The sequence below is a fragment of the Tachysurus fulvidraco genome, chromosome 15 (assembly GCF_022655615.1).
Source record: "Tachysurus fulvidraco isolate hzauxx_2018 chromosome 15, HZAU_PFXX_2.0, whole genome shotgun sequence".
NCBI lineage: Eukaryota > Metazoa > Chordata > Actinopteri > Siluriformes > Bagridae > Tachysurus > Tachysurus fulvidraco.
This window is the reverse complement of record NC_062532.1, coordinates 22,663,447-22,688,218: the sequence shown is the minus strand read 5'-3', so window position 1 is coordinate 22,688,218 and position 24,772 is coordinate 22,663,447. Positions and strand designations below refer to the sequence as shown.

The window sequence follows — 24,772 nt, the reverse complement described above, 5'->3', positions numbered from 1 at the left end:
GAAAAGAGAAGAAAACAAGAAAAAGAAGAAATAAAAATCACGAAATAGGAAAGAAGAAAAAAATAGAGATAGCCAAACACACATACACAGTACCAACTAAACAGAGCACTAACTAAACACACACAACACCAAATAACTGCACACAGTGTCCCAACACCACCCAAAATACACAACACTAACCAAAGCACACACACACACACACACACACACACACACACAGCAGTATTCCTTCTCTCCCCGCAGTGACTCGGTTCAAATGGGTTTATTGGCAGCTTGCGTTTCCATGGCAATATTATGAAACCATGACAACCGTTTGAGGTTTTTTTGCAATGCACTGCATTTGTTCTTTCCATCTCTGACTCTTACTCAGCGTACAGGCAGGTGTGTGTGTGTGTGTGTGTGTGTGTGTGTGTGTGTGTGTGTGTGTGTGTGTGTGTGTGTGTGTGTGTGTGTGTGTGTGTGTGTGTGATGAATAAATCTACACTGTACTCATTGACACTGCTGTACCATTAACACATCAGGGATCTGTGTGGGAAATTCTATACAGTTCTCCTCAAGTCAGTTAAAAGTGAAGAATTTGGCAGAATTTCATGAATAAGTTTGAACTTACAGCACAGTTCAGGGGCGGTTCTACCTCAGGTTCTACCTCAGGTTCTACCTCAGGAACCTCAGGAACCTCAGGTTCTGCCTCAGGAACCTCAGGAACCTCGGGCTCTACCTCAGGAACCTCAGGAACTTCAGGAACCTCAGGTTCTATCTGAGGAAACTCAGGTTCTACTTCAGGAACCTCAAGAACCTCAGGTTCTACCTCGGGAACCTCAGGTTCTACCTCAGGGACCGCCCCGATACAGTTCTATTTAGTTCTACATTATGGACATATTATAGTTATAGTTCGTTATAGTTCATCATAAATATTACTGAGATTATTATAGAGACCTACTTTATTGGTCAGGAGTGTGTTCTTATTCCTGGTTGGTTTGTTGGACATTTTTGTGTTTTGTTTTTCAAACCGATTAAAACCAAATGATCACGACCCAGAGAACGGAAACTGTGACGAATATTTATTATAAACAAACCAAAAAGGAGAGAATAAATGAAATGTAGAATAAGAGTTAAATATTTCAACACAATTCCATTAAAAACACAATTAAATCACTTGGATGTTCACAATGGATTGAGTTGATTGGGTATTTACTCACACACACACACACACACACACACACACACACACACACACACACACACACACACACACACACACACACACACTCAGCAATAACCATACACACACTTATACACACACACCCAGCACTAACCATACACACACTTATACACGCACACACACATACCCAGCACTAACCATACACACACTCACACACACACTCACACACACACACACACACACACACACACACACACACACACACACACACACACACACAGCACTAACCATACACACACTCACACACACACACACACCCAGCACTAACCATACACACACTTACACACACACACACACACACACACACACACACACACACACACCCAGCACTAACCATACACACACTTACACACACACACACACACACACACACAGCACTAACCATACACACACTTATACACACACACACAGCACTAACCATACACACACAGCACTAACCATACACACACTTATACACACACACACGCACACACACCCAGCACTAACGATACACACACTCACACACAGCACTAACCATACACACACTTATACACACACACACACACACACACACACACACAGCACTAACCATACACACACTTATACACACACACAGCACTAACCATACACACACTTACACACACTCACACACAGCACTAGCCATACACACATTTACACACACACACACCCAGCACTAACCATACACACACTCACACACAGCACTAACCATACACACACTTATACACACACACAGCACTAACCATACACACACTTATACACACACACACACACACACACACACAGCACTAACCATACACACACTTATACACACACACACAGCACTAACCATACACACACTTACACACACACACACCCAGCACTAACCACACACACACACCCAGCACTAACCACACACACATTCACCCACACATCACTAACTACACACACACACACACACACACACACACACACACACACACACACACGAACGCAGACAGACACACACAAACACACACACATGCAGACACACACACACACACACACACACACACACACACACACACACACACAGACACTCACACACACACAGACACTCACACACACACACACACACACACACATACACACACACACAAACGCAGACAGACACTCACACATACACAAACACACACACACACACACACAAACACAAACACACGAACGCAGACAGACACACACAAACACACACACATGCAGACACACACACACACACACACACACACACACACACACACACACACACACACACACACACACACACATTCACATTTTTCTCCACACAGATGTTTGTATCTTCAGAGTAAACGTTGATATCAAACCCATTTCTGCTCTCTGAGAAGCTCCGAGTGTTTGTTCATCTAAAAAGCAGCTCAGATTTCTCTTCAACACTAAAATTCAGTGTAAGATCATCAACAGAGGGACAAACACACGTCTAAAACACACCGAAAGTACGACAGAGTCTGATTTATTTGAGATCGGACTCACACACACGACACCTGACGCTTCTTTATACTGATTAAAAACGTCCAGATAATAAAATGCAGCCTGTTACATCATGTGACAGAAAAATGGCAAAGAAGCGAAAAACTCTTCTGTCCCGAAGTCTCGGAGATTCTTCTGTCGATGATTAAATAAACGTCTCACCTGCGTTTCCCGTCGTTCGAGTCTCTATGAATGAGCCGTTGCCATAGAAACTATAACATATCAGTGCATATAAAGGTAACTGTCAGAGCTGCTGGTCTGGAGAACTAATCAACACCTGATGACCAATCAGAGTCCAGCGTCCTGGAAACACTTCATTTATTATTCAATTGATGTGTGTGTGTGTGTGTGTGTGTGTGTGTGTGTGTGTGTGTGTGTGTGTGTGTGTGTGTGTGTGTGTGTGTGTGTGTGTGTGTGTGTGTGTGTTACTGTCGGCCATACGGAAACCCTAGCAGACTGCACATGCTCTATTCTGGGCCCGTCTTCACACTTGGCGGAGGTAAACACGGCGCAGCCCACACACACCTTCAGCTTGTTTATTTCACACTCGCACATTTCATAACTCTGACACACTCCAGTCTGTTAGCATCTATATCTGACTCGGACAGAGCTCACAATCAGATGCGGTCTGATTCACTTTTTAGCTTTTTTTCAGCTCTGATTAAGCTCTCTTACACACACACACACACACACACACACACACACACACACACACACACACACACACACACACTCGTACATACATACAGTACATGTAGCGTGATGCTGATTAATAATAGAGATACCAGATAGAATCTTAATTCTGATTACACACACAGACAGACACACACACACACACACACACACACACACACACACACACACACACACGACCAAGTCAAGATGCTTTTATTGTCATTTCCACCATATATAGCTTTAGCAGTACACAGTGACATGACGCAATGTTTCTGCAGAACGAAGGAGCTACATAGAACAACACAGAGCTTAAGACTTAGTAAGTCCTAGTTACATAAAGTGCAACCTGGTGCTATCGGTGTGAGACAAAAGACAAAAATACAGTGCAGGACAAAGGACACATAACACCAAAGACATATGAGGTATTGTAACGTATTGTCCAAAACAGCAATCGACTGAAATGTAAAAGACAAAGAGCATAAACAGTTTGATATGGTGGTGATGTGGAAGAGTGTGTGTGTGTGTGTGTGTGTGTGTGTGTGTGTGTGTGTGTGTGTGTGTGTGTGTGTGTGTGTGTGTGTGTGTGTGTGTGTGTTGTGAGTCTGATCGCTTGTGGAAAGAAACTGTTACACAGTCTGGTCGTGAGGCCTGAATGCTTCGGTACCTTTTTCCAGATGGCAGTCGGGTGAAGAGTGTGTGAGGGGTGTGTGGGGTGGAGAGTGTGTTTGAGGTGTGTGTGAGGTCCACCATGCTGTTGGCATTGTGGATGCAGCTTGGGATGTAAAGGGCTGTAACGATGGCATGGTCCGTGGACGATACGCAAACTGTAGGGTGGTCCGGTGGGGGCGGTAACGTAGGAACAACTGCGCTGCTCAGGGAAATGTTGAAGATGTCGGTGAAGACATCTGCTAGATGTTCTGCACAGTCCCTGAGCATCCTGCGAGGAATGTTGTCTGGTCCAGCAGCCTTCTATGGGTTTCTCTGAGTTCTCCTTATGTTGGCCGTGGATAGACAGAGTACCTGATCGTTGGGGGGAGGGGTGGTCTTCCTTGCCGCTACATTGCTCTGCAAATCAAAACGAGCGTAAAAATCAGTTAGCATCACTATCACAGGCAGGTGAAGCTGTCTTGGAATTGAATTAGCATAGCAGGGATGTGGTCTGAGTAGCCGAGGTGTGGGCGGGGCTCCGCACGATACGCGCAAGGAATTTTTATGTAAACAAGATCCAGCGTGTTTTCCCCTCTCGTTGCAAAGTCCACACGCTGATTAAATTTAAAGAGCACTGATTTGCATGATTGATGATAAGCAGTCCGTCGGGGCAGACGGTCTTATTCTAATAGCCCCATAGAGTTCACATACTGTACAGTAGAGCCTCTTTAGCATTAGCGCTGGGGGAATGTTCACGATGAATTCCGGTGGTAAATAATAAAATGTCCTGCATCTAACAGTCACAAACTCCATTAGCGATGAACAGTAACTAAAAACAAGCACAGAGTTCTTGCACCGTTCCGTGTCGATGTAAACACACACCACCGCTGCAAGTCTTACTGCACAGAGCTGCATTTCTGTTGGCAGGAAACAAGGTGAGCCCATCAAGCTCTCGCCATGTAGTGCTTTCGTGTCAGATGTAGTCCGGTTCATCGTCCTCGGAGCAAACGTTAGAAAGTAGAATGGACGAGAGCGCTGGTCGGCTAGGGTATGTTTTTAGCCTAGCATGGACGCCCGCCCGCTCACCGCGCTTCCGCTTCCTTTTTCTCCAGACAAAAACATTTTCTAGGCAGAACATTTTCCCAAAATATATATTTTTTATAAACAGCCATACTGTAGGACATATTTATAGACAGCACATTTTCAGGCAGTCCTACTGTCCAGAAGGATGTTTCCAGACAAAACCTACTCCAGACAACACTCTCACTCACTCACTCATTTTCTACCGCTTATCCGAACCTCTCGGGGTCACGGGGAGTCTGTGTCTATCTCAGGCGTCATCGGGCATCGAGGCAGGATACACCCTGGACGGAGTGCCAACCCATCACAGGGCACACACACACTCTCATTCACTCACACACACACACACACACTACGGACAATTTTCCAGAGATGCCAATCAACCTACCATGCATGTCTTTGGACCGGGGGAGGAAACCGGAGTACCCGGAGGAAACCCCCGAGGCACGGGGAGAACATGCAAACTCCACACACACACAAGGCGGAGGCGGGAATCGAACCCCCAACCCTGGAGGTGTGAGGCGAACGTGCTACCCACTAAGCCACCGTGCCCCCCCTCCAGACAACACATTTTCCTTAAAACAACTTTTTCCAGACAGCTGTATAATCCCAAGACATGTTTCCCCAGACAAAAATGTTTTCAGACAGTACACTTAACACAAAAAATGTTTCCAGACAAGTTTTTAGACAAACTCTGTTTTAGGCAGCACATTTTCCATACAGCATGTTCTCCAGACAGTCCTGAAGATCTTGTTTATTTTCAGAAGGGACATCTATACATCGTTACTTTCCAAGAGCAGGTTCTCTGGGGTTTTCCAGACAACATAATTTCTAGACCTCCGTACTGTACTGAGGTGTGTTTTCTAGACCTCCGTACTGTACTGAGGTGTGTTTTCTAGACCTCCGTACTGTACTGAGGTGTGTTTTCTAGACCTCCTTACTGTACTGAGGTGTGTTTTCCAGACCTCATTACTGTCATTAGGTGTGTTTTCTAGACCTCATTACTGTCATTAGGTGTGTTTTCTAGACCTCATTACTGCCCTGAGGTGTGTTTTCCAGACCTCCTTACTGCCCTGATGTGTGTTTTCCAGACCTCCTTACTGCCCTGAGGTGTGTTTTCCAGACCTCCTTACTGTCCTAAGGTGTGTTTTCCAGACCTCCTTACTGTACTGAGGTGTGTTTTCTAGACCTCCTTACTGTCATTAGGTGTGTTTTCTAGACCTCCTTACTGCCCTGAGGTGTGTATTCCAGACCTCCTTACTGCCCTGAGGTGTGTTTTCTAGACCTCCTTACTGTACTGAGGTGTGTTTTCCAGACCTCCTTACTGTCATTAGGTGTGTTTTCCAGACCTCCTTACTGTCATTAGGTGTGTTTTCCAGACCTCCTTACTGTCATTAGGTGTGTTTTCCAGACCTCCTTACTGTCATTAGGTGTGTTTTCCAGACCTCCTTACTGTACTGAGGTGTGTTTTCCAGACCTCCTTACTGTCATTAGGTGTGTTTTCTAGACCTCCTTACTGTACTGAGGTGTGTTTTCCAGACCTCCTTACTGTCATTAGGTGTGTTTTCTAGACCTCCTTACTGTACTGAGGTGTGTTTTCCAGACCTCCTTACTGTCATTAGGTGTGTTTTCTAGACCTCCTTACTGTCATTAGGTGTGTTTTCTAGACCTCATTACTGTACTGAGGTGTGTTTTCTAGACCTCCTTACTGTCATTAGGTGTGTTTTCTAGACCTCCTTACTGTACTGAGGTGTGGGACTCTTCTGTCCATGAATACTTTCATCTTTGTCTTGTTATTGTTGCTTAGCAACCAAAGCTAACTTGATTTTTTCCCCACAGATGATATAATTTTACTAATAAACAAATAAAACATTGAACACTGAATTTCGTTCCCTTTTTTTTTCCTTTTGATGACTTTAATAGTGTGTTATTTTGCTGCAGGTGATGATTAAGACTCATACCTACAGCACACGCCCTCTAGTGGCTCATATATTAATAATTACATTTGAAGAACATTTTTCATATCTCATCTCAAACTTTCAAAGTTTCATATCTTTGTATTTTTTCTTTTTTATGTTCTCCGTTATTGTTTCTATTCTTTTTTCTTCTCTCTTTTTTTTGCTCCCACGTGCTGTACTGCGTGTCGTTAATGCGTTTTTCTGATGTACTGATGTACCGAAACCAACAGCCCACTGCAGACCCATAACGTTTAATCAATCGGATTCGATTAAGAGGCGAGAAACACGACGCTGTCCGGCGTGCTGAGAAAACACTGGAGTTAGCAACTGCTGATTGATTCCAGAGTGAAGAGTGTGTGTGGTGTGGAGGCGACAAAACAAGGTGACCTGAAGAGCTGCTCGTGCCCACGCAGTCAGACGGAAAGAAAGCTCCAGAGGAAAAGGATGAATATTTAAAACTGGTGTGTCATCCATAATCTTGAGGCATCTCTCTCTCTCTCTCTCTCTCTCTCTCTCTCTCTCTCTCCCTCTCTCTCTCTCTGGTTCAGATGTTTTGTGTATGATGTCAGAACATTCACATTGCTCTCGTGGCTAAGGTGTGCGTCAGGATCCCGACCTCACGGGACATCAGAGGTTAGAGGGCGAGCTCTCAGCTGCTTTAGTGCGACAGTTCGACTGTCATTACAGTGACCTGTTAAACACGACGACTCCATCCGTGGGTGGATGTGATAACACGTCAGATTAGATCATGAAGATCCTCTAAGGACTGACTGTCTGATCACATCATAAGATTATAGATAATGATATCAGCATGACCCTGAAATCTGCTCACGAACACCAACATCCTTACCAGGACATCTTACTTTCTCTCTCTCTCTCTCTTACTTTCTCTCTCTCTCTCTCTCTTACTTTCTCTCTCTCTCTCTCTCTTACTTTCTCTCTCTCTCTCTCTCTCTCTCTCTTTCTTTGTTACACTTTATCTGTCTGTCGCTCTATCCTTTACTCTCTCGCAATCTCTCTGCCATGTCTGTACCTTTCTGTCAAGTGTCTCTCACTATCCCTGTCCCTATATCTCTCTCTGTTTGTCTGTCCTCCTGTCTCTCTCTGTCTGTCCATCTTTCTCTCACTCTGTCTCTCTAACTATCTGCCTCTCTTTCTGTCTCTCAGACTTTTTTATCTATCTATATGGGTTCATGTTCAATTACTGACATAATTTAGCTCTCTCTCTCTCTCTCTCTCTCTCTCTCTCTCTCTCTCACTGGTGCATGCTGGGACTCAGGTGAGGGCTTCAGGGGGTAAGACAATGTCAGCGAGAGTAAGATAAATGTTCACATATTTTTTTCCTTTTCTCTGTGAGTCGGTGAGAGTCTTGAACCGGTTGGAATTATTCTTTAAACAGAGACACAATCACTCTCCCTTCGCCATTGGTTTCAGGTGTGTACCCGAAGACGGCCTCATGTGCCCCTTTTCCACCGAGGCAGTTTGAGTGCTGGTTCAGAGCCAGAGCCTAATTAAGAACCAGTTCTTTCTGTTTCAACCACCAAAGCACCGGCTGTGAACCAGGAAAAGTGGTTCTTAAGTAGCACCAAAACGTCGCTGGTCTAGACTTAAGAACCGCTTGTGTCAGGAGCTGTGGGCGGGGCTGTGGGCGGGGCTACTGTTAGTGCATTTGATAATGTACCTTAAGTATACTAATGTTTAATACACTTTTACTTTACCGCAATATGATACATTATCAGCACACATGATAGTAGGTAGCTACATGCTAAGGCTACATTTTTCTGTGTTAATGATAAAATAATGTTAAGTACTTTATCGATCACAACCTCCGTTTATACAGATTACACGGAGCCGCACGTACACGTTTTATTCGCCGCGTTTGGGTGTTAATGTAGGTTCACAAAGCCATGAGCATTAACAGTAAAGTAACATCCGCCATTGTTGTTGTTGTGTTTGTGTTTGTCGCTGCTGCGCTAAAGTTGCTGTGTAACGTGACACGTATACAGTGACGTCACGCTCGGCGCTGTGATGCTCTCTAGCCGATGGAAAGGCAAACCGGTTCTTAGAAGGTTCTCCAGTGGAACCAACTTTGAACCAGCACCAGCGCCAGCTCTGAACCAGCACACGGTTCTTTCCGGTGGAAAAGAGGCAATGGTGGAAGACGTGCTCATGGCACGTCGAAGCAACGGTTGGATGGGAAAACATTTCCTCCACTCCAACATTCCCGCACGAATAAAGCAACGGTCGTGTTTCTTTTGTTTCCTGTTGTTTACCCCATCCGTAAAAGTTACTATCCTAAACTACCCACATTTTTACCCAATGAAGTGTTGAAGTGTGAGCTCATGCTTTTTGGAAAACCTGCTAGTGATCTTACTATGCTGTAAAAACCCTATTATATAATATGTAACGTCCTTTAGGTGACAGGTGTTTATGGTGTTGGACTCACTGGAAAATTCACCAGATCGTTCCTTCCATGAGAAATACAAAGACAGAACGTTCAGGATTTATGTGATCACAGGCACTATGAAGTGATTTGAATGTGGTGGCATTGGGCACAAACGCCTGGCCTGTCCTCACAGGCAGGATGGTGGAGCTGATGGTGGTGCCTGAGTCTGGAAGGGTGGCGGGTGAAGCGGCCGACCAGGAGGAGCTCACCGGGAGCGCCGAGGTGAACCAGGCCGAGGAAAGTGCGACACCTGAGTCGTTAACCCCCACCTTCGGCCGAAAGTGCGCTTCCCTCTGCGAGTTGGGGGGTAATAGAAAGTGTTGAAACCATGTTTAAGGTAAACGATAAGAAGGTCATGTGGTCTGAGATGTTAAACAATGCAGATCCTTCAGTAAACGATCCGTTGTCAGATGACAGTGAAACCGGAACTAGTGTAAATGAAAGTAATTTTGAAATATCACACTAACATCACCGTCACTGATATCCTCGAAACTACCGTACGTCACATGGGGTCGTGAAGAACATCGCAAAGGAAAAAGTGTTAGTCTTGTTTCTTTTTGTTCTCCTTTATCTGCTCTGTTTTCTGTGGTTCGGTTTCCAGTTTAACATGGAGGTGCTTAAGAGTAGGCTCTCGACATCACCGGGGGGGGGGGGGGGGGGTTTAAGCGTGCTCTAGTGGCAAAGGTCATACAGCAAAAGAGACACGACATTGTTTTTCTTGCAAGAAACACACAGCGATGTCAATGATGAGGTCGAATGGGCGATGCGGTGGGAGGGACAGCGTGCTGTCAGTCATGGCACAGATATCAGTTCAGGGGCGGTTATATCGCTGTCCACATCTCACAGTCAAAATCGTACGCAAGGAGGAGATAGTTTAGGGGCAGTTGCTAAATCAAAGCTGAAATTAATAATTAATTGTTCAATTTGCCCAATCAGTTTTTCAGATCATCAACTAGTTTCTGTTGCGGTTGTCTTGTCGCACCTCTCTAGCAGACCATCCTTCTGGCGCTTTAACACAGAGAGCAATTTGTAATCTTCCGGAAACACCGGAAAACAAAAAAAAGGTGATTTTGAAAACAAAAGACTTCAGACAGTGGTGGGATGTTGGAATTACACTGTATTGCAATGGGGGGCGGGGGGGCACGGTGGCTTAAAGGTTAGGACGTAGCACGTAGGACAACTGGGGGTTCGATTCCCACCTCCGCCTCGTGTGTGTGGAGTTTGCATGTTCTCCCCGTGCCTCGGGGGTTTCCTCCGGGTACTCCGGTTTCCTCCCCGGTCCAAAGACATGCATGGTAGGTTGATTGGCATCTCTGGAAAATTGTCCGTAGTGTGTGTGTGTGAGTGAATGAGAGTGTGTGTGTGCCCTGTGATGGGTTGGCACTCCGTCCAGGGTGTATCCTGCCTCGATGCCCGATGACGCCTGAGATAGACACAGGCTCCCCATGACCCGAGAAGTTCGGATAAGCGGTAGAAGATGAATGAATATATATACCATGAGAGAGAGAGAGAGAGAGAGAGAGAGAGAGAGAGAGAGAGAGAGAGAGAGAGAGAGATGTATCTTGGTGTAATTAAGTCTGTTAGTGGTGGAATCTTTAGACTTCGAGAACACGGTTACACTCAAACCCGAACACTTCAGCAGCTGGTGAGAGAGACGTGATGTTCAGGCTGTTGTCAAGAGATTTGTAAAACGTGGGCAGGTTTTGGGGCAGAAAATAGCCGAGCAATCTGTTTACCTCTTCAAAGTCATTTCCTTAAGGGACAGAAAGAAATCCAGTCGATTGCTAGCTCAGCATCTGGCACCGGCGGCTGCCACTAAAGTGGTAGAAGGCCAGGAACCATTTCCTACAGCAGAGACAGGAAGTCGTCTAGCGTCCAGAACTGTGATTATTTTATTTTTTTCCCCTATCATAAAGTTCTCAGCGTGTCAGCAGAAGAGCTGCGAGTTTATCAGAGTGTGTAGAAGCAATCGATAGAAAATAAATACAACACAACCCCAAGCAGAGTCGCCGTTAACACGACCGTCATTCATTCATTCATTCATTCATCTTCTACCGCTTATCCGTACTACCTCTGGTCACGGGGAGCCTGTGCCTATCTCAGGCGTCATCGGGCATCGAGGCAGGATACACCCTGGACAGAGTCCCATCACAGGGCACACACACACTCTCATTCACACTCAAACACTCACACACTACGGACAATTTTCCAGAGATGCCAATCAACCTACCATGCATGTCTTTGGACCGGGGGAGGAAACCGGAGTACCCGGAGGAAACCCCCGAGGCACGGGGAGAACATGCAAATTCCACACACACAAGGCGGAGGCGGGAATCGAACCCCTTGTTGTCCTACATGCTACGTGCTAACCACTAAGCCACCGTGCCCCCCCCCCATCTCCTTGGTCCTGAAGATGTCAGAAAATGTTACCCATGTCTTTACCCCTGACACTGGAGACTCCTTCCATAAATGTTACAGAAATCATCGATTACGATACATACGCTACGTAATATATGTCGTAATCAGGAGCGAGCTAAGAAACTGGGAATTCCCACATCGACGCTGGACACTCTGTACTGTAAAGACTTTAGATCAGTCACTGATGCTGCAGATGTGTTCACTGCTGAGCTCTGGAACACTCAGGACATTGAGCACTAAGGACAACTCGCTGGCTAGCTTGTTGCTAACAATCAGATGAACGTGAAGGTGTTTGTGTTTTTTCCCAACAGACTGACATTGAAATCTTTGAGTCGAAAGAAGCAGAACATCGTATGGAAGTTTGGAAAAATAAAGAGAAGGACAATTCTGTGTTTTTGACACCTTAATGCTAGCACAAAAGTAACCAAAATGATTATGAGGTCAACATGAACTTGTCTGAGATCCAACTCTGACCCTGCACTCTGACCCTGTGCACTGACCCTGTGCACTGACCCTGTACTCTGAGCCCTGACCCTGTACTCTGACCCTGTACTCTGACCCTGTGCCCTGACCCTGTGCTCTGACCCTGTGCTCTGACCCTGTGCCCAGACCCTGCACTCTTACCCTGTGCCCAGACCCTGCACTCTTACCCTGTGCTCTGACCCTGCGCTCTGACCCTGCGCTGTGACCCTGCACTCTTACCCTGTGCTCTGACCCTGTGCCCTGACCCTGCGCTGTGACCCTGTGCCCTGACCCTCTTCTCTGACCCTGTGCCCTGACCCTGCACTCTTACCCTGTGCCCTGACCCTGTGCCCTGACCCTGCGCTCTGACCCTGTGCCCTGGCTCTCTTCTCTGACCCTGTGCCCTGACCCTGCACTCTTACCCTGTGCTCTGACCCTCTTCTCTGACCCTGTGCTCTGACACTCTTCTCTGACCCTGCACTCTTACCCTGTGCTCTGACCCTCTTCTCTGACCCTGCGCTATGACCCTGTGCTCTGATCCTCTTCTCTGACCCTCTTCTCTGACCCTGTGCTCTGACACTCTTCTCTGACCCTGCGCTATGACCCTGTTCTCTGATCCTCTTCTCTGACCCTGCGCTATGACCCTGTTCTCTGATCCTCTTCTCTGACCCTGTGCCCTGACCCTGTGCCCTGACCCTGTTATGTGATCTCCAAAGCTGAAATATGTGAAGAGAATAATTTCACTCTGCCGAAATGTGGCAAATAAAGGCTTCTTCTTATTCTACTAAAAGTGTGTGTGTGTGTGTGTGTGTGTGTGTGTGTGTGTGTGTGTGTGTGTGTGTGTGTGTGTGTTTTAGAGCAGAATCACTTTGTCATCCAGTGAGAGTGAAAGCAGCAGTGGATTAAAATGACACCTGAACACAGAGCAGATCAGTAAGTGTAGTCCTCATGTCTCACTCGCTGTACTGCTGTTAAACACATGGGAACTGTCTCTCTCTTTCTGTCTGTCTGTCTGTCTCTTTCTCTTTCTCTCTGTCTCTGTGTCTCTCTCTGGATTCATGTATAATTACTCACATAATTATAGCTCTCTTTCTCTCTCTCTCTCCCTGTCTCTCTTTATCCATCTCTCCAGATTCATGTATAATTACTTACCTAATTCTAGCGCTCTGTCTGTCTGTCAGAGCAGATCAGTAAGTGTTGTCCGTATGTCTCACTCACTATACTGCAGTCGCACACCTGGGAACTGACTGTCTCTGTCTGTCTGTCTGTCTGTCTGTCTGTCTCTCTCTCTCTCTCTCTCTCTCTCTCTCTCTCATTTATTTATTAGTTAGATCCTATCTGTAGAAAAGTGGTAGATTATTGGTTAAGGTGTTGGACTACCGATTGGAAGGTTGTGAGTTTGAATCTCAGGCTGCCACTCCTGGGTCTAATTGTACGTAATCGTCGACTTCCAGTTCATTTACGTTTTCATTTTTTGTATTGCCAAGATATTGTTTTAAATCGGGGGGGGGGGGGGGGGGGTTTTAATAAATTCACTGAACACAGTCAGACTGAAGGGCAACAAACAAACAAACAAACAAACAAACAAACAAACAGATAAAGGTTTGAGGTCTGAGTCATCATTTAATCCCAGTTTTAGGTTCACATTAAAGTTCAATTATAAAGGAAATTATAAAGTGTGTGTGTGTGTGTGTGTGTGTGTGTGTGTGTGTGTGTGTGTGTGTGTGTCTTATTAAAGAGAAATATCCAGTATATATGTGTATTCAGTTAATTCTGTTTTAATGTTGTTCCGAATCTCAGTTTTGCACTTTTAGAACTTTCTTTAGCACCTTTTTTTTTTGCTGTAAACGGTATAAAATTCGTATACAATATTTTTGAATCCCTTTTTATAAAACAGATATTTATTCTGACCCATAAACACAGTCTAGACTCCTAATCATCTGTGAGGTCACTAGAGTAAATAACGGATCGGTGTTAGTGCTGATTGTGTACAACGTGATTGCTGAATAATGTTGGTGTCTCCTGCCCTCTACTGCTCACTCTGTGTCATTACACTCAAATGTCACGCGGAAAATGTGGAAAAGATGTAATGTGCTCATACGTAGTCAGTACACACAGTGAACACAGTGTACTGACTAGACATATTTACAATGCACTACCCAGTATATACAGTATGAGTTATGTTATGTACTGTATATAATTCATACTGTATATAATGGGTAGTGCATTGTAAATATGTGCATTGTATATATAATATTTGTAATTTTTGGCTTTGTTACAAAAGACAAGTGAGTATGTAAAACTCTTTTTGGTTCAGTTTAGAGATCTGCAGGTTTCACACAATTACAGTTTGTCTACATGGTGCGTACTCAATATATCTAGTGTGCATGCTCTGTGTTTTCTAGATATCGAGTGTGCGTGCCCTGTTTATTCTATAAATCAAGTGCGCATGCCCTGTTTGTTCTATTTATCAAGTGTGCATGCTGTTTGTTCCAGATATCTAGTGTGCATGCTCTGTCTTTTCCAGATATCTAGTGTGCATGCTCTGTTTGTTTTTTAAATCAAGTGTGCATGCTCTGTTTGTTCTAGATATCTAGTGTGCATGCGGTTTGTTCTAGATCTAGTGTGCATGCGGTTTGTTCTAGATATCTAGTTTGCATGCTCTGTCTTTTCCAGATATCTAGTGTGCATGCTCTGTTTGTTTTTTTAAATCAAGTGTGCATGCGGTTTGTTCCAGATATCTAGTGTGCATGCTCTGTTTGTTCCAGATATCTAGTGTGCATGCTCTGTTTGTTCCAGATATCTAGTGTGCATGCTCTGTTTGTTCCAGATATCTAGTGTGCATGCGGTTTGTTCCAGATATCTAGTGTGCATGCTCTGTTTGTTCCAGATATCTAGTGTGCATGCTCTGTTTGTTCCAGATATCTAGTGTGCATGCTCTGTTTGTTCTAGATATCTAGTGTGCATGCTCTGTTTGTTCTAGATATCTAGTGTGCAGGCTCTGTTTGTTCTAGATATCTAGTGTGCATGCTCTGTTTGTTCTAGATATCTAGTGTGCATGCTCTGTTTGTTCCAGATATCTAGTGTGCATGCAGTTTGTTCCAGATATCTAGTGTGCATGCTCTGTCCTGTGTGATTGTTGAGCATGCATGCTTTGTCTTGTAGGTTAAATTACTGGGTCTTGTCCAATTAGCATTAGCTCCTGTTCCCTCGTGTGTGTTGAGTCCCGTAGGAAGTAAGTGTATACCCCATGTTGTCCATCACGTGAAGGAGACAGTATTTAGTTCCTGCATTCCCAGCAGATTCTGAGCTATGTTTGTTTGCATCACGTGTAAATTAGTCGCAATTCGTTTGCTCAGTAATGACGTGGGCGAGGGCTAATTAGAGCTGTGTTGATGGGGTTCGATAATTGGTCTCCAGTGTGTATGCTAATGAGAACGTGATTCTGTCTCTCTTTGTTTCTCTCTCTCTCTCTCTCACACACACACACACACACACACACACACACACATTCTCCTGAACATCCATATAAACTGACACATGTCTGAATTAAAGATTTTATTTATTTATTTATTCCTTCATTCATTTTGGGCATAAATCTGTCAGAGATGCAGTTCCTCATGTCATTCAGGCTCGGCTTCATTAATACGAGCTGATGAACATTTGCATAAAATACACAAAGCTGCCAGAGACACTGAAGCGTAATATCATGAGTGCAGACAAGTGACACAATCATAACAAAGCGAATATACTTCGCAAACCGCAATCATCTCATGGTATATGAGCACCGCTGATAGAATTCAGGCTGAGGTCTAGACGCTACACTATCGATCGTATTTATACTCTACTGTAATTTCATCTGTTTTCCACTTTCCCTTTCAGCCTGCTGTGCTGTTTGATCTTCATTTCTTCGCTCCTTCCTTCTCTTTGAAAACTGAAAGGTAAAAAAAAAAGGTGAGACAGAGGAAAGAGCCGAGCAGGAAGATAAAAGAGAAGGTATAGTTCTGTTTGTTTGTTTGTAGTTACCTCGGACCTCCAGCCTGCACTCCACCTCGTCCTCGCCGAAGTCGTTGATGGCCTTGCAGGTGTACACCCCTCCATCAAACAGGCCGGGCTTGCGGATGTTCAGAGTCAGGACACCCTGGTTGTTCTGCATGAGGAACTTGGGGTCATTGCCGATGACTATCTTGTTCTTCATCCAGACAATCCTGGGCTGTGTGATAAATACAGCACAATGTCAGTCAGACAGACAGACAGAGAGACAGACAGACAGACAGAGAGACAGACAGGTTTCTTTCTTTCCTGTTCTAATCAGCTCCACCCTTCTCTTCTTTTCTGGAAGGTTTTCCACTAGATGTTGGATTGTGGTGAATAATTGTTCAGAGTCAGGGCTCTGTACAGGAAGCTCGACTTCTTCACTCCGACCTTCACCTCCATCCACACTGTGGAGATCTTCATGAAGCTCAGGAGCTTGTGCACAGGGACATTGTCGTGCTGGAGCAGGGTCTGAGCTTCAGTGTACAAAGTCATTGTGTACAACTGTGTGCTTTAAACTTTTTAGGAAGAACCCCATAGTGTATTGGTATGATGGTCAGGGGGGCACATACTTTTGGCCATATAGCGTAGATAGCTGTGTAGATAAATTGATGTCTCACCTTGGGGCTGCCGCGGACGGCACAGCTGATAGCCGCGTTGTAACCTGCAATGACACACCTGTCCACAAGGGGCGTGATGAACTTAGGGGTGCTGCTCATGTCCCTCCCGATAAATGGCTTCTTCTTATACTGAAGACCTGGGGAAAGAAGAGAGGACATTTTTAGGAACTTTTATCTGTTTTTCACGGACATATGATTCGTGTCTCTGTTGTCTTGAAAGCTCTTTTGTTTTCTTTACAGCGATCCATGATGCGTTACTTTACTTTAAGGAGAGAAGTTGTAAAAGAGTAGAATTATTTGTACAGTAATACCTGGAGATACGAGTTTAATTCGTTCAGTCAGTTTGCTCGTATCTCAGTTTACTCGTGTCTCAGTTTGCTCGTATCTCAGTTTGCTTGTGTCTCAGTTTGCTCGTGTCTCAGTTTGCTTGTACAGTATCTCAGTTTGCTCGTGTCTCAGTTTGCTTGTACAGTATCTCAGTTTGCTTGTGTCTCAGTTTGCTCGTATCTCAGTTTGCTCGTATCTCAGTTTGCTCGTATCTGTTTGCTCGTATCTCAGTTTGCTTGTACAGTATCTCAGTTTGTTCGTATCTCAGTTTGCTCGTATCTCAGTTTGCTCGTATCTCAGTTTACTCGTGTCTCAGTTTACTCGTGTCTCAGTTTGCTCGTGTCTCAGTTTGCTCGTGTCTCAGTTTGCTCGTGTCTCAGTTTGCTCGTGTCTCAGTTTGCTTGTACAGTATCTCAGTTTGCTTGTGTCTCAGTTTGCTCGTATCTCAGTTTGCTCGTATCTCAGTTTGCTTGTACAGTATCTCAGTTTGCTCGTATCTCAGTTTGCTCGTATCTCAGTTTGCTCTTGTCTCAGTTTGCTCGTGTCTCAGTTTGCTCGTATCTCAGTTTGCTCGTATCTGTTCGCTCGTATTTCAGTTTGCTCGTGTCTCAGTTTACTCGTATCTCAGTTTGCTTGTACAGTATCTCAGTTTGCTCGTGTCTCAGTTTGCTCGTGTCTCAGTTTGCTCGTGTCTCAGTTTGCTCGTGTCTCAGTTTGCTCGTATCTCAGTTTGCTCGTGTCTCAGTTTGCTCGTGTCTCAGTTTGCTCGTGTCTCAGTTTGCTCGTATCTCAGTTTGCTCGTATCTCAGTTTGCTTGTACAGTATCTCAGTTTGCTCGTGTCTCAGTTTGCTCGTGTCTCAGTTTGCTCGTGTCTCAGTTTGCTCGTATCTCAGTTTGCTCGTGTCTCAGTTTGCTCGTGTCTCAGTTTGCTCGTGTCTCAGTTTGCTCGTATCTCTAAGCAATTTTCCCTGTTTAAATGAATTCAAATCCCATTAATCCGTTCCAGCTCGTAAAATTCCACTCCAGTTGTTTTGTTTGTGTTTTGAATATGAAAAATGTTCAGTTCCTGTATTTATAAATGACAAATATTTTATAAAAACATACAGTAATTAAAGAGAAGGTTAAAAAAATAAACTGGTTTTACTATAAAGTGGATTATTTACCTCGGAGATCGGACGATTTGAGCTAACGGAAGATGCGCACGGAGGTTGAGGGAGGAGTAAACAGGCGGAGGAGTAAACAGGCGGAGGAGTAAACAGGCAGAGGAGTAAACAGGCGGAGGAGTAAACAGGCGGAGGAGTTAGGAGGAATTACACTTTCACTTTCCTTCACTTACTCGCTACTGTACACTCTTAATGCTACTTTACACTTAAATGGAACTTAACTAAACTGCACTAAAATGAACGAATTAACTGAAATTCTCTTAACTAAACTTAATTGCTACAATTTCTGTTTTCTTTACATTAATTTTGTTTAATTTTCTTCATCGCTTTTCTCCACTCGTTTTTGCCTTTTGTTTCTGAGAGCACACGTTGCTGTGGGTCTTTCTTTCGGCGGCGGCTCGGATCTCAAAAATCTGTTCGTATCTCAAGGCAAAAATTTGTTCGAATCACAGCTCGTATCTCGAAACATTCGTACGTCAGTGCACTCGTATCTCGAGGTATCGCTGTATTTATATAATTAAGGACGACTCATTTGTTTGGATTTTTTTAACATTTATTAGCGAAGGCTTTAATTTGTCAAAATATTTTTTCTTATTTATTGTTTATCGTATCGTTTAATAGCAACGGCTAGAAGTGAAATAACGTTCACTCACCGCTAACTGTTTCAAAATCATTTCGAAGACGGTGTGAACATTTTTCGATTCGGAGACTTTATTGTGCTCTGAATATTTCTGACAGCCAATCAGATCTGAGATCTCTGAGCCGAGAGAGCGTGATATTAGAGAATCCGATCCTGCACAACTAATCCCCATCCCATAATGCATCTGTACCTGTTTTGGAGATGATGGCGGTGTTCTTGCTAAGCCCCGCCTCCTCACTCAGGCCACAGATGTTTTCGCTGTACACGCGGAACTTGTACTCATTCCCCATCACGAGGTCAGAGACGGTGCAGCTTGGCCTACGGTTGTGTTCATACACCGTGAACCACTCCTACATACACACACACACACACACACACACACACACACACACACACACACACACACACACACACACACATTCACGTTCATATCACCTTGTATCACAATGAGAGTTTTCTTCCTGTGGAAGGTGGGTGCTAAATTTTCAGTTTGCGTGTGTGTGTGTATGGATGTGTGTGTGGGTCAGGGTGTGTGTTGAGTGTGTGTGTGTGTGTGTGTGTGTGTGTGTGTGTGTGTGTGTGTGTGTGTGTGTGTGTCCTGACCTTGGTCTTCAGGTCAGATTTCTGGACAGTGTACCCCGTGATCTCACTGTTGCCGTTGTCTTTGGGAGGCTTCCACTCGAGAGCAGCATTAAAACCCCACACATCAGTCACTGTGATGTTGATGGGAGGCCCAGGCTTCTCTGTACGTCCACAAGGGGGCAGGAAAGTGTCAAGATATCATTACTAACTGCTAAACACACACACACACACACACACACACACACACATACATGCACGCATATACACACACAAATACACACACACACACATACTGTACACATACACATACTGTACACATACAAACATACACACACACACACACACACATACACACACTGTACACACACACATACACACACACTGTACACACATACACACACACTGTACACACAAATACACAGACTCCTCTGTTGAGCATAAAGTTTGATGTGACAGAGGGATTAAAATGAGTAATAGACAAAGCAATAATACAGCGCCTATGTGTGTCTGTGTGTGTGCGTGTGTGTGTGTGTGTGTGTGTGTGTGTGTGTGTGTGTGTGTGTGTTAGAGGCTGAAGGTGTTGGGCATTAATCCTGGCCCTGGATGCAGGATGTTTGTTCCTGATCTCTCATTATCTCTCTCCCCAACTCAAATCCCACCCCATTCCCTCCATATTCCCAATGACTCCTTCATGTGGCGTGTTCCAGTGTTAGGGGTCAGTCGTGGTGTGTGATTGGACAGTGATGACTTTCTTTCATCTTATTATATCGACGTTATAAATATCGAGTGTAAAAGATTTGTCTTTTGTTGTTCTGGATTAAGACGAGCTGGATTAGGAAAGGAGGTCGTAATTACACATGGAGTCCAAACTGAATGGAACTGAAATGTAAAGATCATCACATCCGACGGAAAATAACTAATGAACAGATCCAACATGACGCTGGACGCTGGACACGTCTGTGGTGAACTCACCTACAATCTGGATCTCGATGTCGGCTTTGTCCTCCATGTTCTCGATCTTGACGGAGAGAGTGTATTTACCAGAATGTTCTCGGGTGGAGCTCCTGATGAACAGGATGGTGTCCACCTCAGAGGTGCGGATGTTGACCAGTCTCGGGTCCAGCGGGGCGTCGTCCTTTAACCACGTCACCACAGGACGAGGTTTTCCCTGACATACAGGACAGATTTATTTCACTTATAGCACTTCCTCTGGACCTGACGATCACCACCTACACCGCTCCAGTCGGCGTAGGACACGGCGATACCCCACGACATGATTTTACACAACAGTTCATACCACATCACATCCAGAGTCTCTGTGTTCTAGAAGTTCTAGTTACTAAGACCAGACTAGTCTTCAGTAGATATTTTTATTCCCTAAAAGTTTTTCAGGCTTGAATACAAAAGCTTGTGTTTGTCTAAATGAAAAATAATTAAAAACCGCAACTCTGGTTGTGCGGTGGCTTAGTGGTTCAGACGTTCGCCTCACACCACCAGGGTCGGGGGTTCGATTCCCACCTCCGCCTTGTGTGTGTGGAGTTTGCATGTTCTCCCCGTGCCTCGGGGGTTTCCTCCGGGTACTCCGGTTTCCTCCCCGGTCCAAAGACATGCATGGTAGGTTGATCGGCATCTCTGGAAAATTGTCCGTAGTGTGTGTGTGTGTGTGAGTGAATGAGAGTGTGTGTGTGTGCCCTGTGATGGGTTGGCACTCCGTCCAGGGTGTATCCTGCCTCGATGCCCGATGACGCCTGAGATAGGCACAGGCTCCCCGTGACCCGAGGTAGTTCGGATAAGCGGTAGAAGATGAATGAATGAATGAATGAACTCCGGGGCTTCCAGGTCTGTAGTAAAGAGCAACACTGTGAAGTCCGACACTAAGACTAGCAGAGATCTTCAGAGGGTCGAGGTCAAGTCAAGTGGAGTCGAGATCAGTTCTCCGATGGTGAAGCAATGGAAAATTCTTAGTCAAGACGCAGATCTTATTCATGGAGACCGAAGGCCAAGTCTAAGAAGAGTCCACGTCCATCCATCCATCCATTTTCTACCGCTTATCCGGGGCCGGGTCGCGGCATGTCCAACCGGGAGGAAGACCTAGGACACACTGGAGGGACTATGTCTCTCGGCTGGCCTGGGAACGCCTTGGTATTCCCCCGGGATGCTTTCTGTATCGTTTGCCTTGCTGTTGCTTCTACTGTACAGACGTCACAGCACATGAAACGCTGTAATCAGCTTACCTGAAAGGGGATGACCAGATTGACCTTCTCGCCAACCTTCCTGATGAACTTAGTCCTCAACTGACGAGGCAGACGGATCCTGGGGTTCTCTGAGAGCGACACAGAGGACATAAGAGAGAGAGACAGTTGTGTAGTTACCTGAAAAGAAATATACTGTAAATGACAGAGAGAGAGAGAGAGAGAGAGAGAGAGAGAGACTCCCTCACCAGTGATCTCCCTGATGGTGACTCCTTGATTGATCTCAGCTGGTGGACTTTGGCCTGCGATGTTCACTGCTTTCACCCTGAACAGGTATTTCTCTCCAACCTGCAGCCCCCGAACACGATAAGTGATCTTATCTACCGGGGTCTCGTTGGCCTGCACCCACTCGCTCCCTAAAAGACAAACACACATTTACAAAATAAAAGCCCTTGAATATCCATAAATTACACTGTACAAATATACAAAATAATTACAATCAGACAAGTTTGATTGTAGGTTAAATGTCACACACACACACACACACACACACACACACACACACACACGCACAATGCAAGACCAATATATTTAAAACAAAGAAATAAAAAGAATCCACAATAATAGAAATAATTATACAATAAAATCTAATATATTATAATAATTTGTTTTAAAGTAATTGTCTCACACACACACACACATAAATATGGCCGACATCCAATAACCACAGGGCATGTACTCAGAGTGACCTTCCTCTTCGTACATTAGCATGCTAATTTGCTAATTAGTGGCTGTTAGCAGTCTCAGTAGCAGATGCTTTAGGATCCTCAGGGACTTTTATATACCAGGACCTTTAACCCTGTTCACCTTCGCTTCACAAGATCACTTCCTGGTCCTCACCTCCTTCCAGGCAGTACTCGATAATGTACCCATCCACACCACCAGCACCGATCTTCTCAGGAGGACGCCACTTCAGTGCACACGTGTTGTCTGTGATGTCATCAACCATCAGCCGGGTCGGCTCGCTCGTCGGGGCTGTGGAACGGACAGAGAGAGGGAGAGAGAGAGAGAGAGAGAGAGACTCACTCAAGTGCTGCATCAAATGTTATCCTATGTGCTGAAGACTATCGAGAGACTCAGTGTTTTGTTGTGATTAGCGGATTAGCGAGATGTTAGTCTCCTGTTGTCCTGTTTTAAACGTCATCTCCTATTTTTATTATTATTTTATTTCTATGTTAGAATGTATTCTACAGGGCGCTCGAGTTCTGAAGACAGGCAGGCGTGACATCTCCACCTCCCCAGCGCCCACGCAAAGCCCCAACAAAAATGTGTGTGTGTGGGGGGGGGGGGGCACACACCTCTCCCGCCACTATATATATTTACATTTAGGGCATTTAGCAGACACCTTTATCCAGAGTGACTTACAACTGAGCAACTGAGGGTTAAGGGCCTTGCTCAGGGGCCCAGCAGTGGCAGCTTGGTGGACCTGGGGTTCAAACCCATGACCTACCGATCAGTAGCCCAACACCTTAACCACTGAGCTACCACCACCCCATATATAAATATATAAATATATAAATAAATGGGGGTGTTGTGTTTGGTAAGGATCACTGACCACATTTTAATCAAATACTATACAAGTATTTGTTCAATTTCCATTTAGTGTGTGTGTGTGTGTGTGTGTGTGTGTGTGTGTGTGTGTGTGTGTGTGTGTGTGTGTGTGTATACATGTGTGTATGTGTGTGTGTACGTGCGTGTGTATGTGTGTACATGTGTGTGTGTACGTGTGTGTGTGTGTGTGTACATGTGTGTGTACGTGTGTGTGTGCGTGCGTGCGTGCGTGTGTGTATGTGTGTGTGTGTTCATGTGTGTACGTGCGTGTGTGTGTGTTCGTGTGTGTACGTGTGTGTGTGTTCGTGTGTGTGTGTGTACATGTGTGTGTGTGTGTGTGTGTATATGTGTGTGTGTGTGTGTGTGTGTGTGTGTTCGTGTGTGTACGTGTGTGTGTGTGTGTATATGTGTGTGCGTGTGTGTGCGTGCATGCGTGTGTGTATGTGTGTGTGTGTTCGTGTGTGTACGTGCGTGTGTGTGTGTGTTCGTGTGTGTATGTGTGTGTGTGTTCGTGTGTGTGTGTATATGTGTGTGTGTGTGTATATGTGTGTGTGTGTGTGTGTGTGTGTTCGTGTGTGTATGTGTGTGTACGTGTGTGTGTGTACATGTGTGTGTGTGTGTCTGTGTCTGTGTGTGATAGAGAGAGAGAGAGAGAGAGATATTATGACTGCTGGTGTTTATTGTAAGTGTTTGTTACCTTTTTGGACCCCTTTATCATGTGTAATGTTGCTCCCATATAAAACAGTTTAGCACAAGCCCAGACATGTTTAGGGACATGATTGAGGACAATGTCCTGTCCAGAGACAAACTGTTTCTTACCCAGATACAATAGTGCTATTTTCTGATTGGCTGTTGTGTAGCCTCTGTTTTTGATTGGCTGATAAGTGTCAGGCTCGACTAAGAGCTCCACGGGAGACGCGCTCGATTCCTGCCCGTTTCCATAGAGACGGCGGTGCGGACCGATACGTTTCGGGCGCCGCGGCGGATTAAACATATGATAAATAGTCAAAAAGTTTTTCTGCGTGAGAAATACGACGTGTGGCGAGAGAGCGTGAGAAAAGACGACATGAGGGACGTCTATGGGGTCAGAATTGTTTCGTTATTCTGAATAAATACACTATGATCCACAAATAAATATAAAGAGTTTCACAAATAATTTTACAAATTTCACAAAAAGAAATGAAATTCACAA

General features: G+C 44.9%; 1 protein-coding gene across 3 annotated transcripts in view; it reads right to left on the bottom strand.

The window, feature by feature from the left end:
- Positions 1 to 15,986: 15,986 nt before the first annotated feature.
- mybpc2a (myosin binding protein Ca) overlaps positions 15,987 to 24,772 on the bottom strand; it is a 45,569-nt gene continuing 36,783 nt past the window's right edge. For all 3 annotated transcript variants that reach the window (XM_047800960.1, XM_047800961.1, XM_047800962.1), the window contains 9 exons: positions 22,870 to 23,004; positions 22,218 to 22,385; positions 22,012 to 22,100; positions 20,750 to 20,945; positions 19,799 to 19,938; positions 19,386 to 19,545; positions 17,065 to 17,201; positions 16,436 to 16,622; positions 15,987 to 16,343 (listed from right to left, as the gene is read on the bottom strand). In XM_047800960.1, coding sequence (XP_047656916.1) covers positions 16,312 to 16,343; positions 16,436 to 16,622; positions 17,065 to 17,201; positions 19,386 to 19,545; positions 19,799 to 19,938; positions 20,750 to 20,945; positions 22,012 to 22,100; positions 22,218 to 22,385; positions 22,870 to 23,004 — 1,244 coding nt within the window. In that variant the 3' untranslated portion in view covers positions 15,987 to 16,311. The remainder of the gene's footprint in view (positions 16,344 to 16,435; positions 16,623 to 17,064; positions 17,202 to 19,385; positions 19,546 to 19,798; positions 19,939 to 20,749; positions 20,946 to 22,011; positions 22,101 to 22,217; positions 22,386 to 22,869; positions 23,005 to 24,772) is intronic.